This window comes from Pseudopodoces humilis, chromosome 1 (genome assembly GCF_049639895.1).
Source record: "Pseudopodoces humilis isolate 2021_Gansu_Grassland_sample_001 chromosome 1, ASM4963989v1, whole genome shotgun sequence".
Lineage (NCBI taxonomy): Eukaryota > Metazoa > Chordata > Aves > Passeriformes > Paridae > Pseudopodoces > Pseudopodoces humilis.
This window is the reverse complement of record NC_142200.1, coordinates 146632171-146646616: the sequence shown is the minus strand read 5'-3', so window position 1 is coordinate 146646616 and position 14446 is coordinate 146632171. Positions and strand designations below refer to the sequence as shown.

The 14446-nt window shown below is 47.6% G+C and overlaps 1 protein-coding gene across 1 annotated transcript in view; it reads right to left on the bottom strand.

Moving 5' to 3' along the window:
* The window catches only part of ACVR2B (activin A receptor type 2B), a 95701-nt gene extending 82890 nt beyond the window's left edge, over positions 1-12811 (bottom strand). The window contains exon 1 of the mRNA XM_005527760.3: positions 12497-12811. Coding sequence (XP_005527817.1) covers positions 12497-12548 — 52 coding nt within the window. The 5' untranslated portion in view covers positions 12549-12811. The remainder of the gene's footprint in view (positions 1-12496) is intronic.
* Between the last annotated feature and the right edge of the window lie 1635 nt (positions 12812-14446).

Sequence of the window (14446 nt, the reverse complement as noted above, 5' to 3'; positions counted from 1 at the left end):
GGTAGAAGGCTTTTTTCCCACAAAAAAAAAAAAACAATTAAACCCCTTTTGTTTGGGTTTAAATAAAAAGTAATGCCAACCACTAATAAATTTTGGTTCTGTGGAGTTTTATGGTTTGTTTTTTTTTTTATTGTTTAAGAGCACAAACCAGACTGAGTGGTTGCTCTTTCCAGAATGTCTCCTCCTTCTTCTCAACACAAGATGAGGAGGTTGAACATCCCAGCTCTCATAACCCTCATCACAATCAGAAGCTTTCTGGGAAAGAAACGTCCCAAAAGAGGAAACCAGCAACTTTTCATCCCACGTCATTTTTCAGACCCTTCTCCTTCATGGGGTTCACGGAGTAGGAAAAGAAAGGGAAGCCATAACACAAATTCAGATACAGAAGTACATTTAAGAAAGCAAAGAACTAAGATTGATTAGAGTGTTCCTCTGCTTTAATAAAGAGCCTAATGATGTCCAAATTATAGCAAAGCTCAATTGTGTAACCAAGGAGCCAAGATTTCATCCTTGATAAGGACATGGATTTCTGTCTCACAGGAGAAGCCTGCAGTTCACTAACAAAGATGACCTTTTATATTGTACCCTTCAAGGCCACAATTAGCTGGAGAAATACTGGACTAACTTGGCAACAAGAGTTTTTATACACTGTGCTAATTTTTAGCAGAACCTTGCCAAGACCATTACTATCATCTAACAAGACAAAAAAAAACCCCAAAAAATAAAAAAACAAACTAAAAAAAAACCAAAAAACAAACCATGTACAAACCCCACTGCTCTCCAGACCCAAATTACTTTCCATTATTCAATGCAGTTTTAATTAAGATGATTAAATTACAGCAAAAATGATTAAGATGATATCCCACAGCAAACCACTAAAGGTATAACACCTTAATACAGAAGAACATATACATGATAAAGTATTCATGAAAAGCTAGAATTTTACACATGAACCAATTCTACATCACTCAAACAATACCTTGGGAGATATTTGTCACAAGTAAAAAAACGGTGACATCCATCAACAGAGCACAGTTTTTGCAAGACTACACAGAAAGAAATCTACACAGAAAAAGATTTGAAAAGGCTACAATTACTTTGACAATGTTTCTACAGCTCAGAGGAATTTGGGGGTTGAAATAAATGGTTTCCTTCGCCTTCACAGGGCTCCCAAAATCAATTTTATATATAATTCTTTTTTTTTCTTTTTTTATCAGAAGTCAGGTAAGAAGTGCATGTGAAATCAGGTCACTGCAATAATCATGTACATGGTACATTTCCACTATTGCCTATTAACTACAAGGTTTAAATGAATGAGCAAAGTCTCAGATCCATATTTCACCAGTGGAAATTATTAATATAAACATAGTACAGCTCAGGTTTTAACCTTACCATCCAACTGGGCCTACTCTCCTTTGGAGAGGGGTAAATGGTATTAAATGAACAGACAGGGTTCAAAAGACAGCTGCACAGAGGCATGGATTCCATTAAGACCTGGGAAACGATCCTGTGATAGGAGCCCTGGACATCAGGTAGCTGCTTGTGGTGCATCAGCACTGGAAAAATTCTAGCCTGTGATCTTCAAGGAATGGCAGTTTCAGCATGTCTTTTAAAAAAGCTGTGTCACTGTGATGAAAAGAAGTGACAAACCAGCCATTTGCAGGTGGAATCTTCTGGAAACTCTCCACAGCAGCAGGGGGAGGTGACAGAACAAGGTGGGAGAGTTCTGCAATGAGGAGGCTGTAACCCCAAATTGTGTTAAAAGTTGTGGCTGAGTACATGAGAAGGCACCCAGTAAGGAAACTTTGCCTTGCTCTGGACCTCTCTGCCCCCAAGACTGACACACACCAAGGGGTTTTGCATCATTTCTGCATCAGAATAAAGTCCCACAAAGTGGAGCCATTCCCAAAACCCAGATCCATTCCCAAAATGCTGCTACACTTTGCATCTGAGACTTCTTTGTGTCTCTTCTCTGAGACAAGAGACCTCCTAGCTCTCACTGAAAAATAAATCACTAAAAAAATAAAAGGAAAGAAGAAATCTGTGTATTGCACTGCATGGCCATACCAGGGAGCTACTAACACCTGAATCACGCATTCAGGACACCAAACCCCTGGAAAGATCACAAAGAACAAGTGCATTAGAGAAGCTAAATGACTTTTTTTGTTAGTTTGTTTAGTTAATATAGCTCTGAATGGCCCAGTCACTAGACAGCTTCCCCTCAGTTGTAAAGGATCTGATGAGGGGTGAGCCTCAGTCCAGGTGAAAGGTTAACTTCATATTTTTCTTAATCAGACGAAGAAAAGTATAAATTGAAAAAGATAAAACTCCAACATAAATCCTCCACGAAGGCTGCTATGAAATAACTCTTTTGTTTAATTATTATGAGTTGGATCGGCAAACACTGCATCCCTATGGACAGAGAGCAGCTGTTACTATAACAGAAAGACATTCATCTTCCCTTCTCAGGACCCTGAAATTCTATCAACAATGCCTGAAAAACTACTCTCAGCTCCCCCCTCTCCCAATTTTTGCCTGTCTTTCATATTCAGACCTATTTTTAGCCAACTTTATTCTGTTGCACCACACTTCAAAGATGTGCATGTTAGCTCGTTTGAAATCATTTCCATGTACAAAAAGCGTTGGGAACATTAACAGGGCGACTCTGGGGTGCAGGAGGAGGGCACGTCCCTTGCTCAGGGTCTCTTCTTTCATCAGGGATTCATTGAGAAGGAGCCTACAGACACAGTTACCCAGACAGATATTCTTGCATCTCGTTTACCTCTGAGGCTCACAGTTACCTTGGAGGGCTTCTTTCAGCTGCTACATAATAAATAGTCGATCCCTACATGATTGCATGGGAGAGGAAATTCTATTACCAATTAAGGAAAAAAAAAAAAACCCAAACGTTTCTCATGTTTGCTTTTAGCAACACGAACTCTGTCCCATTAGATGATAACAGAAACTGTGTATTCTAGAGGAAACTTTTCTCCAGCAATAAAAATTAGCCATAAAAGACTTCCATCGTTATCTAAGGCACAGTATAAATGTAAAAATACCCTCCAGGAATGGACACATGCAGCCAATCTCTGGCCAATGTGAACAGGCAGAGTCAGGGCATCAGGAGACCAGCCCTGGGGACAGCACATTCAGTGGGTGGGGCTTTTTTTTCCTTTCCTTTCCTTCTTTTTTGCATCCAGCAAAATTCAGGCTGAATGAGCTTCGTGCCACCAAGCTGTACCCACGAGAGGAAATGCTCACAAGCAAGTGTGCTCATCAGAGGGCTCCATCAGGCATTGCTGGTCTTTATCACATACCCAAAGGAGCCTGGAAATTGGGACTGGAGAGCCACTGTGTTGTTGCAAACACTGTAAAAGGTGATTAAAACCTACACAGGAATTTCTTGCTGTTACTGAGCCCTTCCACAGGGCTCAGATTCATGATTTCATTTTACAAAGATGCTCCAGGAGCCTGAGGAAGATCCTATGGCAGTAAACAACAGCAATCACATCAAAAGATTCATCTCCATGAGTTTGGGGTGTTGGGGGGACTTTTTTGGCTTTTTCTGAGGTTTGCTTTCTTGGGGGAAGGAAAATGGGTTTTGTGTTTTGGTTTGGGGTTTTGAGCTTGTTTTTGTTTTTTTTTTTAATTATTTGTCTTTGAAATATTCCAAAGGAAGCCCAGGAGCATGGATGTGACAGCTCAATGGCAGGGCACACCCCATGACAGCATCCCCACCTGAGGTTCCATGCAGAGATGGTGATGCCACAGCTCCAGAATTCTCACCAGACCTGGGCACTCAATTCCACACCTGGCAGCAGCCAGAGCCAACATCCCAGTATGGCAGCACCAAGCATCATAAAACACCACCCTGCTTCAGGTTGTGCTAGGCTTTATCTGCATCCCAGGCTCCTTACATAAAAAGGAATTTCATAGCAGGGAACTGTTCCAGGTGTGTCAGCACTGATGCCATTTGCCCACCACAAAAATTCACTTTTTAGGAGCCACCCAGGTGAGTGTTTTCCAGCACAACTGCAATATTTGGGAAAACGCCTTACCCCAGGTGTAAGAAACTTTACCAGAAACTTTCCTATAAAGCTAAAAGTGCCAGATAATCTGTGGGTGCATGTGAAAGCAAAGGATTATGAGTTCAAACTTTAGTGCACCCAAGAGCTGCCCAATAGCTGCCGCTGGGCTGTAACTGGATACTCTCGCCACAAAAACCCAAGGACAACTGAATTTCTCAGCCTGCAAATATACAGGGGGAATTAGCATTCTTAACCCATTAATTACCCTCAGGAACTAAAGTGGCCATACAAATCCCACTGTTCCAGTTGCCATAATGAGGGGAGGAAACCCCAAAACACAAAGACTTGGAGAAAGAAGAGAGCTGGGAGCCTGAAGGTCACACTGCCATGGCTTGATTGTCCCAAGAATGAGGACAAGGCTCTCACCAGGATAACCACAGATCTGTACTTTGCTGAGCAGCTGCATCCCAAGCCAACTGCAGCTTCCCTCTGTTGAGTCCAGGGACTCCTGCAAATCCATGTAGCAGTGCTCAGGTCTGAAGAAAACCCTTTGCCTTCTCGCATTTGAGCGCTCTTCCAAGACCAGTGCCACAGCCTCCTCACAACTTTCCTATTGTAAAGCTCAGCTTGCTGCCTCACAGAAGGGCCTGGACATCAACTGTGCAAAGCTCAAATGCCCTCTTTTCCCAGAAGAATGAAGTATCAGTAGCAAACAGAGAAACTGGAGGGGGGAGTTTGCAGGCAGCTCAGTCAAACTGAAACAACAGCCACCAGCCCTCAGCAGCCATCCAGAGACTGCAAAACATAAGAACAGCATTAAAAAGGCTTGAAAACCCTGCAATATTCTCATTTTCTGAAATACTTTTTAAAAGTCACAAAAAGGAGATGAGTTTTGATTAAACGTTTCTTCACTTCAGACCTCTGGTTGCATTCCTCTCTCCCCAGAAATTCAAAGCAGTCAGCAGAGGTAAATTATGTATAAGCAAAATATTCCTAAAAGCCAAATTTTAGAAGTTGCACCCATTACACAAGGCATTTTTAAATAGCTAAATGTCGAAGAAAAGAACAGTTAGCGACCTAGATTGACCATTTGATAGATCAGGCACAAATGGAGCTAACTTTATCTCTCTCATCCACTCAAAGGCTTATCATCTCACACCTCAGAGAAGTAAATTAGGAAGAAGCATTACATTAGCACTACTGGCACCACACAGAAAATTTAAAGTTCTGCTACCATTAAGAAAACAAGTTCTATAATGGGAAAAAGCTTTAAATAAGACAAATAAATAATTTAAAAGAAAAGGCAGAGGAAGTCACAGGACCTAAGACCCTATGATGCCAGCTACTATGGAATTTTTAAAATGACAGCCTTTGCTGCCTTGGTTTGGGACTCATTCAGCACAGGTCTGGGATTTGGGGTTGGTCCAGAAAGTGCCAGACACACACTCATTTCCCACAGGTTTTGTTTATTTCTCTACAAAACTGACAGCAATACATTCCATTTCCAGCTTTACTGGAGGAGGATTAACTCGCCCCTCTGCTCACCTTTTTCTTCTCCCTTTGTCACACAAAGGTACTTATTAGACATAAAGAGTCCAGTTCAAAATCCACATCTAAATTTGCATGAGTATCCACTTCAGTGAAAATTAATGGAGTTCAGATTGTAAAGCACTGCATCTTTTTATGCATGTGCTTTATTCTCTGCATTTAAAGAGGAGGCACTTGTACACTATACATTACTATGAGACTGAGACAGGAGAAAAAAAAAACCAAAATTATACCTCTGGTTTAATAAAATTACCAGAACATTCTATTTTTCCAAGCAAATTTAATTCCAGATGCACAAAAAAAGGATAATGCAGCAGTCAGAGCACCAACCATGGACCCAAGAGGATGGGGGGCATCCTGCTCTTGCCCTGCCATTGACTTCCAAGACCTCAGAGAAGTCACTCCCACCAGGGAATAACTGGTAAATTTTTGATATGTTCCCAGATTAAACATCCAGAGATACAAGTTTTACTTCTATAAAACATTTTCAAAGGTTTATTTCAGCTCCTCAATACACCCCAAACCCATCATGAAGGCAAAAAAAGTGTGCTCCAGGCCCAGGCTGCCTCTTGCTCTGCAGCCAGGCCTGTGCAATCCTCTGAGCAGAGCTCCCCCAAAGTCCGAAACCGAATCTGTGGTGAAATGACACACCAAGGTGGAAATTGCGGAATTATTGATGAGAAATGGGTCATTCACATCTTCCTCCAGCCAGGCACAAGCTGCTCCTTCCTGTGCATTTCTTTCTGCACACCTGTATGCATGACCTGGTCCCTGCTTGCAGGCAGCTCAGCTGAAGAGAAAAGGATCTTTCCAAGACTAAAAATACACCAACCATCTCCAACACAGTCATCAGAAGAAAAGAAATTCAAAAATCACATAAGGTGGACAGAGCACATTCAGGTTGAAGCCCGATTTTACCCCATACAGAAACATTTCTTCATGCAGATTATTCTTCCAGTACAGGTACAAAATATTGGTGTGACCTTGGCTGAGCCACTTCCTGATGCAGCAGGGAGCACTTGCAGACAGAATTTCCTCCCTCTTGGCCCCTCTGGTCAGGGTTTTTGGGCAGGAACCTTCTCTCTACACAAACAGCACTTTGCAAAAAGAGGAGCTGTGTTCTTCTGAGGCACCTAGACACCAGCAACAGATTTTTTTTCTTAAGTAGCATGATGGACCAATGCCACATGCAATAACCTAATCAGAGTAAAAGACTCAAATACTGGCAAAATAAGAGGCACTTGTGTGCTGGAGAGAAGCATATTATTATTTTACTGTGTACACTGACAATTGCTGCTCTTAACTTTTAGTTTGAATTGAAGCTGTACCGTAGTAAAAAAGGAAGATGACAGAGAGAAAAGAATATTAAATTGGTGAAAAAGACCAACAGTTATATTCAAATCTAAGCATAAAATGTGCTGGATCTGCAGAACACAGGCAGAGTGTTTCATCTTTAATTTACTTCTTCGCCCCTCTGACTTCAGTGGCTCCAAGAAGCCTTACAAAGACAACTAGGGGAAAGTGATGTATATTTTTATAATATGCCTTAAAGGAACAAATGACTAATGAGATACAAAGTTATTTCAGAATGAAGTAATAATGAAGAGAAGAGATTAGACATTAGTTGATCCTGAATGGTTAATGGAGGGGAAAGGGATGGGAAGAGAAGAGTTTATACTGGTGAATACTTTGGCCACAAACACCTCTCTTAAACACATCCAATTTCACTGATGTGAAAATCTCCACATGAAGGAACAGGCGAAAAAGAGCTTAAGTGGGAACAGGGTGCAGAATGCCAAGTGCTACACTGAATAATTCAGATACAGGCAGTGCTATTGGCCAGGCAGGAAAATCACACTCCCCTGCTAGTTTTAAAATCAAAGGCCAAGGAGGGATAAAAGAGAAAGACAACACCTCTTTAAAGCAGAGATTGCACTCCGCGGTTCCCATTTCCCAAGTTCCCACAAGGTTTTGTTGCTGGGAGCGCACTGGAGCCCGGGCACTGCCAAGGCTCGGCGCCTCACGCACACCCCACTGCCCACTGGGGACCTGGGAACTTCAGCCCCTGCCCTGGTGACACGGCTCCTCCAGCCCAGCAGCAAGAGAATGCCAGCTCTGCAGAGGGCACCGACCAAGCCTGACTTCCCAAGCTGCCTTCGCCAGGCTTGCTCAGTGCACAAGCAGTTCTCCAGCTGCCTGGGGGCAGTGCCCCATCAGGGCTTTCACGTGGGTCCTGATCACAGCTGAACCTTCGGCAGATTGTCTTCCCTACCTGTACCTTTCCCAAATTACAGCCACACCTCTCCAGTGCCGGCTGACAGGGCTGGACACACAGATTTCCAGACAAGGGCTGGCAGGCACCATCAGGGTCTTTCCTTGCCTGGGTCTTGCAGAAGCACGGGATTAACAAGTCGCTTTTGCAACTTTCAGACCACTGTCCTGAGTGTGTTTGATAGAAAGGTGCTACATTTCATGGGGCTTGAAAGATCCCCTGCTCCTAAAATCCAGTTTAATTCTGAGTGTTCTAGTGCAGCACCACAAGGTCAACTACTTTTAACACTAAATTTTAGAAATGTTTCTAAAAGCAGGTCCTGGAACATGACAGCCAAAACACCTTCTGCTACAAGGCCCTAAACATGGAGTAAACTTGACTTCTATTTATTTTATTTTAAAGGTGTCATGGCTTTCTAGGAACAGGCAACTTTGCCTTTGGGCAGAGCACACAAACACACCCCAGCCAGGTGCCCAGCCTCAAAAAATCTCTGCCACCCACCTTCTTCACCCTTGATAAATAAAGATAAGCATGCTTTGGTTCCTTTTACACCTGCAGCACTTCTGCAGGAGGACCCACCCCACAGACAGGCACGATGAAAAGCACAGCAGCAGGATTCCCGGGCTGGTCCCATCATCCCATTACCAGCATTTCAAAAGGTGCCCTTTTCCAGCTCAACCTGTGCACTGGTCCTGCTGCCCAGAACTGGGGAAGCCAGGGAACCCTCCTAGGCTGATCTGCAAAGCAAGGACTGTGTGCATGGGGAAGCAGGAAAATGGTGGGAGGGAGAGAGGAGAACAAAAACAACAACAAAACAGAAAAGAAAAAAAAAAAGGAGGGGGGGGAAGGAAAAAACACTGAGGCTGGCCTGTTTCTTTCTTCCCTACCATCTATTCAGTGTCAGCAGGGGAGGTCCACAACTGTTGCGTCACATGGAGCACAAAAAAACCTGACAAGCGTGTTTTAGCTGATGGAGAGCAGAGTGGACAGGAGGCTGGTGACAGCTCGAACGCGGGGCGTGCGAGCCCTCCGCTTTAATTGGCTGCTTCTTCCCATCGCATCCAGCGAGAAGGAGCCTCACAGCCTGCTCGGGCTGCTCAAAGGCACCAGCAATGGCAGAAATTACAGCGTGTAAATACTTCAGCTAACTCCCCAGGCCCAGGGTAGACCCTCACTCTGGCCCAGGGATATGGGATTTTTAATGCTGCTTGGTCCACAGGAACCAAAGAGAAGATGCAGGAGATGCCTCGAAATGGAGAGGGGAGGAGAAGGGGGGAGCTAAACCACAGGTTGTGCAGGACCTGAGAGGTGTTTATAAATAATGCCACTAAAAATAATACACTGATCACGGGCATCTCGAACACAGCATTTTCTTCTCCACAGAACTCTGACAGTGGTTATCTTAGTGGTATAATTATCCAGATTTGATAGCAGATTAAAAAATATATATATCCTAAACACCTGTTCAAGAGTTTTGTGTTTTTAAAGGCCATTGCCATTAACCTTGGGCCACGCACTTCATTGTGTTTAATTAGCAAGCTAATGAAGCCAGTTTTATTCCCTTTCTCAAGCACAAGAGGATAAATACAAGACAGTGAAAGAGGAGACCATATCCTCTGCAGCACAGTTCATTGCTGCATGGCATTACTTAAAACTTGTACTGAAATAAAAGTAATGTAATGGCTTGGAAAACATGTTAACAATGCATTCTGCAACAAAAATCCGTTTACACCTTCTGTATTTTCTGTAGCTCATAGATTAAAACATGATTCCTGAACATTTGGGCTGCAGAGAATTTGCAAACAAAGGGCTAAAAATAAGCATAATGTTTTCCTCAATGAATCCTCAGTATTCCAAAAAATGAAGCATAACAGATTTTTTTTTTTAATTTTTTTTTTTTTTTAAAGAACAGCAGCCCGTGCTTGCTTTGTTACAGCCAGCCAAGGTAGAGATGAGAAGCATCAACAATGGAGGTCAAGCGATTTTCGAAAAGCCCACCACTTTCACAGAGCCCTAACATGTACACACACAAAAGACATACTTTGAGCAAAGCCCAGTGCTCTGAATCCCAGCAACACATTCCAACTTTGGGTATCTCAGCTTGTTTTCCTCTTTTTTTCTTTTTTTTTTTTTTTTTACTGAACAGCTTTAGGGAAAACTGGACAATGAAGATCACGTTGATAAATACTCATAAATATCACAAGAAAGGCAGAAAGGCTTTAAAAGAGAGGGAGGGATTTACAGAATGGCTAATGCACTGATTTAGTGATTCAAAAGGACCTTTCCAAATAAACAGAATTATATGCATTTTCTGGGGTTTCTCTATTGTATTTTCAGAAGGGGAGAAAAAATTCAGGTATGCCCTGTCAGATTATCTTTTTCATAACATGATACATTTAAGAAGATTTCAGGGTGCTTTTTTTTTTTTTTTTTTAAAGCAATTGCTTTTTTTCCTCCAACTTAGATTTCAGTCACTCTGTGCACAGAGCCATAGGATCAGGTTAAATACCAAAACCAAACCTAACAAAAACCCAACGCCATACCCAAAACAAAACCAAAAAAATCCGGAAGCCATCTCTTTTATTGAATCACCCGAGATAAAAGGATTCCAAGATATATGGAAAGAAAATACATTGACCATAAATCTCCTTTATGCACATAATAGAATTTTCCAGCCAGGAGAGCTGTTGTGATGATAGCAACGCCGAGCACCAGGAATGCTGCTGGCACACACACTACCCCCCTTCCACCCCCCCCCCCCGCCTGCTCCTTCCAAAATACCTGCTCTCCTCAGCACTGCTATGTAAATACAAACCCGCACAACCCCCTTCCCAACACATGGAAACAAAGCTGCGTACAAGTGTCCCAGCCATCAGATAAAAAAGCGCGAGCTGGCTTCGCTCACTAAGACATTAATATTTTTTAAAATTTTTAAATTTTTTTTATTTTTTTTTATTGTCCGCTCCCTTTTATTGCCACTCTCACGCACTTTCGGTGTGACTTAAAAAATAACGAAGCGCTGGCACCGCCGGTAATGGCAGAGGCAGGCGGTGGCAGCGCATATTTAATGGGCACTCGGAACAAAGGAAGCCCGGCTGCAGGAGCGCCCCGGGGCCGGCTCCGCGCCCCCCGCTCCGCTCCTCGGCCCCGCCGGGCAGCGCCTTCCCCGGGCCGGGGGACACGGCCACGCACACGCGGGGAAACCCCCGGGCCCCCATCCGTGCCCCGGGTGATGGCAAAGCCGCCGGGAACTCCCCGGCTGTCCATCGCGGAGCGGGCACGGCTGCAGCATCGCTGCCTCCCGCAGCCTGCCCCCGGGAACCCCCGGGCACGAACAGGCTCCCCTCGGCCCTCCCAGGGCCCCCAGACCCCGGCCGGGAGCTGAGGGAACCTAACAAGTCACTGCCCAGAGCAGGGGCGGGGGGCTGCGGGCTCAGCCCCGCGGGGGTCGTGCTGACCAGGCGAGAGGGGGGGAGGAGGCAAAATTGCTGCAGCACCGATTTCTTCTGAGGAAAATGCAGCGATAATAAAAAAAAAATAATAGGGAAAATAATGATAATAATGTAAACAATAATTAAAACAAGGAGGGAAAGTGGGGAGCGAGGGGATTTCCAGCGTGCCCGCGTTTTCACTGCTGGGGGCAGCAGAGCGGGTCTGACCCCTCCCGCCCCCCCGAGGGCTGCGGGATGGGGCACCCCATGGAGACCCCTCCCCGCCTCCCCAAGCGCTGCCCGGGTGCCCCCTCCAACTCCCCTGGCTGTGCCCGGGCTTTGAGCGAACTTCCACCCGCGTCCTTCGGCACGACGCGCACCTCGCAGGTTGGAGATGAAGTTTGGGGGCCAGCCCATGTCCGCAAAATAAACGGGATGAAGAAGATACAAAACAAACACCCTCCTCGGCCGCAGAAGCCTCCTCCGGAGGGATGCTCCCCAGGCACCCCCCGCCGCACACACCTCCTTTCTCCCAACTTTCTCCCGGCTCCCCGCGGAGCCAGCCAGCCCCAATAGGCTCGTTCCGTGCTAACCCCTACGGGACCGCGGGGTCCCGGGGGGCTGCTGGGGAACCGGGGGGTCCCTTCGGGGCGGAGGGGGGGTCCCCTACATCCCCCCCCCAGTTACACAACCGCAGCCCGGCAGGAGCGGAGCGCTCACATGGCCACTACCTGAGAGACCCCTCTCCGTTCCGGAGCGACCCCAGCTCTGCTCCCGCCGCTCCCAACTTGTCCCCCCGCCGCAACCTCCTCGGCTTCTCCCTCACGCCCCCGCCCAGAAGTAAATGCCCATTTTATCAAAGTTTCCTCGAGATCGCGCCGTGTTTACATTGCCATGAATTCCCACAGGCTGCCTGGAGGGAACAAAAAGCAACACGGGAAGGCTCGTCCTGCGAGCAAGGAGAAAACAGAGAGGGAGGGCGAGGGAGTGAAAAGAAAAAATATAATAATAATAATAATAATAATAATAATAATAATAATAATAATAATGGCAATGAAGCCGATGCAACGGTGGGGTGATTCCCCAGCTCGGGTGCTGTGCTCTGCTTCGGAGGGTGCTGGAGGGTGGCTGCAAATAAGCGCACGGCCCATTCAATTCTGCATTTGGAGACGCGACCCGAGCCCGAGCGGGAGGTAAACACGCCGAAAGGCTCTTACCTGCACAGAAAGTTCCCCAGAGCACGGCGAAAGTCAGCCACGAAGCAAACATAGTCCTTTACTTTTTTTTTTTTTTCCTCGTGTGCACCTCTACCCCAAGGAAAACAAAAATAAAAATAAAAAGATCGAGAGCGTGAAAAGAGGGGGGGAGAAGCGCGGCTCTCCCTTCTCTCTCGCTCTCAAAAAGAAAAAAAGAAGAAAAAAATCCTGGGGGTAGGGGGTGGGAAAAAGAAAGAAAGAAAAAAAAAAAAAAAACAACAACAGCAAGAAAATCGGATTTAATTCCTTCGCAGTTGCAAAATTTATCCAGTGGAGACGAACGGACCCGGACGGTTCGACCTGCTCCTGCCCGGCCGCACCGTTCGCTCCCAGCTTTCCAAGAGTTTCTTTCCCTGGGCTTTTGTGCTGGGAGCGCGGCGTGCACCACACACCGACTCCCCCTCCTCCTCCTCCTCCTCCTCCTCCTCTTCCCCTTCCCCCTCCTCCTCCTCCCAACCCAGCCCCTCCGGCTCCCCCAGCAGCGAGGGGCAAGCGCACACACGCACACGCCCCCGCCCCCCCCCCGCGCGCTTCCCGCGCAATGCCCGCGCAGCCGCGCGCGCTCCCCCCGGTCCCCCGCCCACACACGCGCATCCCCCCCTTCCTCCTCCTCCTCCTCCTCCTCCCCCCCCTCCTCCACCTCCTCCTCCTCCTCCTCATCCCCGCGCAACCCACGCGCGCTCCCCGCGCCGGCAGCGAGCGGGGCGGCGGCGGCAGGAGCGGGGCCGCGCTCGGTTTTTACGGACCCCGCATCCCGGGAGGCTGCGGAGGGGCGGGCAAGGGCCGGGGGAGGGGGCGCGGGGCGGCCGCGGGGTCCGGAGGAGGAGGAGAGGGAAGGGGAGGAGGAGGAGGAGGCGGCGGGGGGCCGCGGCACCGGGGGGCGGAGCGGGGGGGCGGGCGCGGGGGCGCGGCGGGAGGTGCCATGTGCGGGATGGGGAGGCGGGAGAATAAAATAAAACACAGCGTGGAGGGGGAAGGGAAAGGGAGGTTTGATGGGGCTTGGGGTTTTGTTGTTGTTGTTGTTGTTGTTTTGGGGTTTTCTTTTAATAATTTAAAAAAAAAAAAAAAAAAAAAAAACTGAACCGCGTCCAAAATGGCTTCTAAAAAAAAAAAGGGAGAAGCCAGCGCGGAGCCAGCGGGGAAACCCGGATGTTGGATACAAAGGGGCTGGAGGGGGCGGTGCGGCGCGGGGGCTCCGCGGGCGCTGAGTGGGGAGCGGCGCTGCCCGTCACGGCCGCGCCCCGCGGGGAGGCCCCGGGGGCGGGCGGGCGGAGAGGGGCAGGGGGCTGCGGAGGGGTGTGCGGATATGGGCAGGGGGCTGCGGAGGGGTGTGCGGATATGGGCAGGGGGCTGCGGAGGGGTGTCCGGATATGGGCAGGGGGCTGCGGAGGGGTGTGCGGATATGGGCAGGTTCAGGGGCAGGGGGCTGCGGAGGGGTGTGCGGACATGGGCAGGTTCAGGGGGCTGCGGAGGAGAGGTTTGGGGGCAGAGGAGATGAGTGTGGACATGGGCAGGTTCAGGGCCAGGGGGCTGCGGAGGAGAGATTTAGGGGCAGAAGGTAGGAGTACAAATTTAAGGGCATAAGGAGGCAGAGGGGTGTGTGTGGGAAGGGGCAGATTTAGGGGCAGAAGGGTGGGTGTGTGTGGGTGGGTAGCACTGCTGCGGGGAGGTTTGGGAGAGGATTTAGGAGAAGGAGCTGGAAGGAGAGGTTTAGGGGAAAAGTGTGTGGAGGGTGTCTGTGGATAGGGGCAGGTTTAGGAACGGAAGGTTGTGGGGAGGTGGAGGTTTAGGGGCGGAAGGTGGCTGAGGGGATGTGTGCATGGCCGCAGTTTTAGGGGCCGGGGCTGGAGGTGGAGATTTAGGGCCAGAAGGTGGCAGAGATTGTGTGTTTGGATAGGTGCAGGTTTTAGG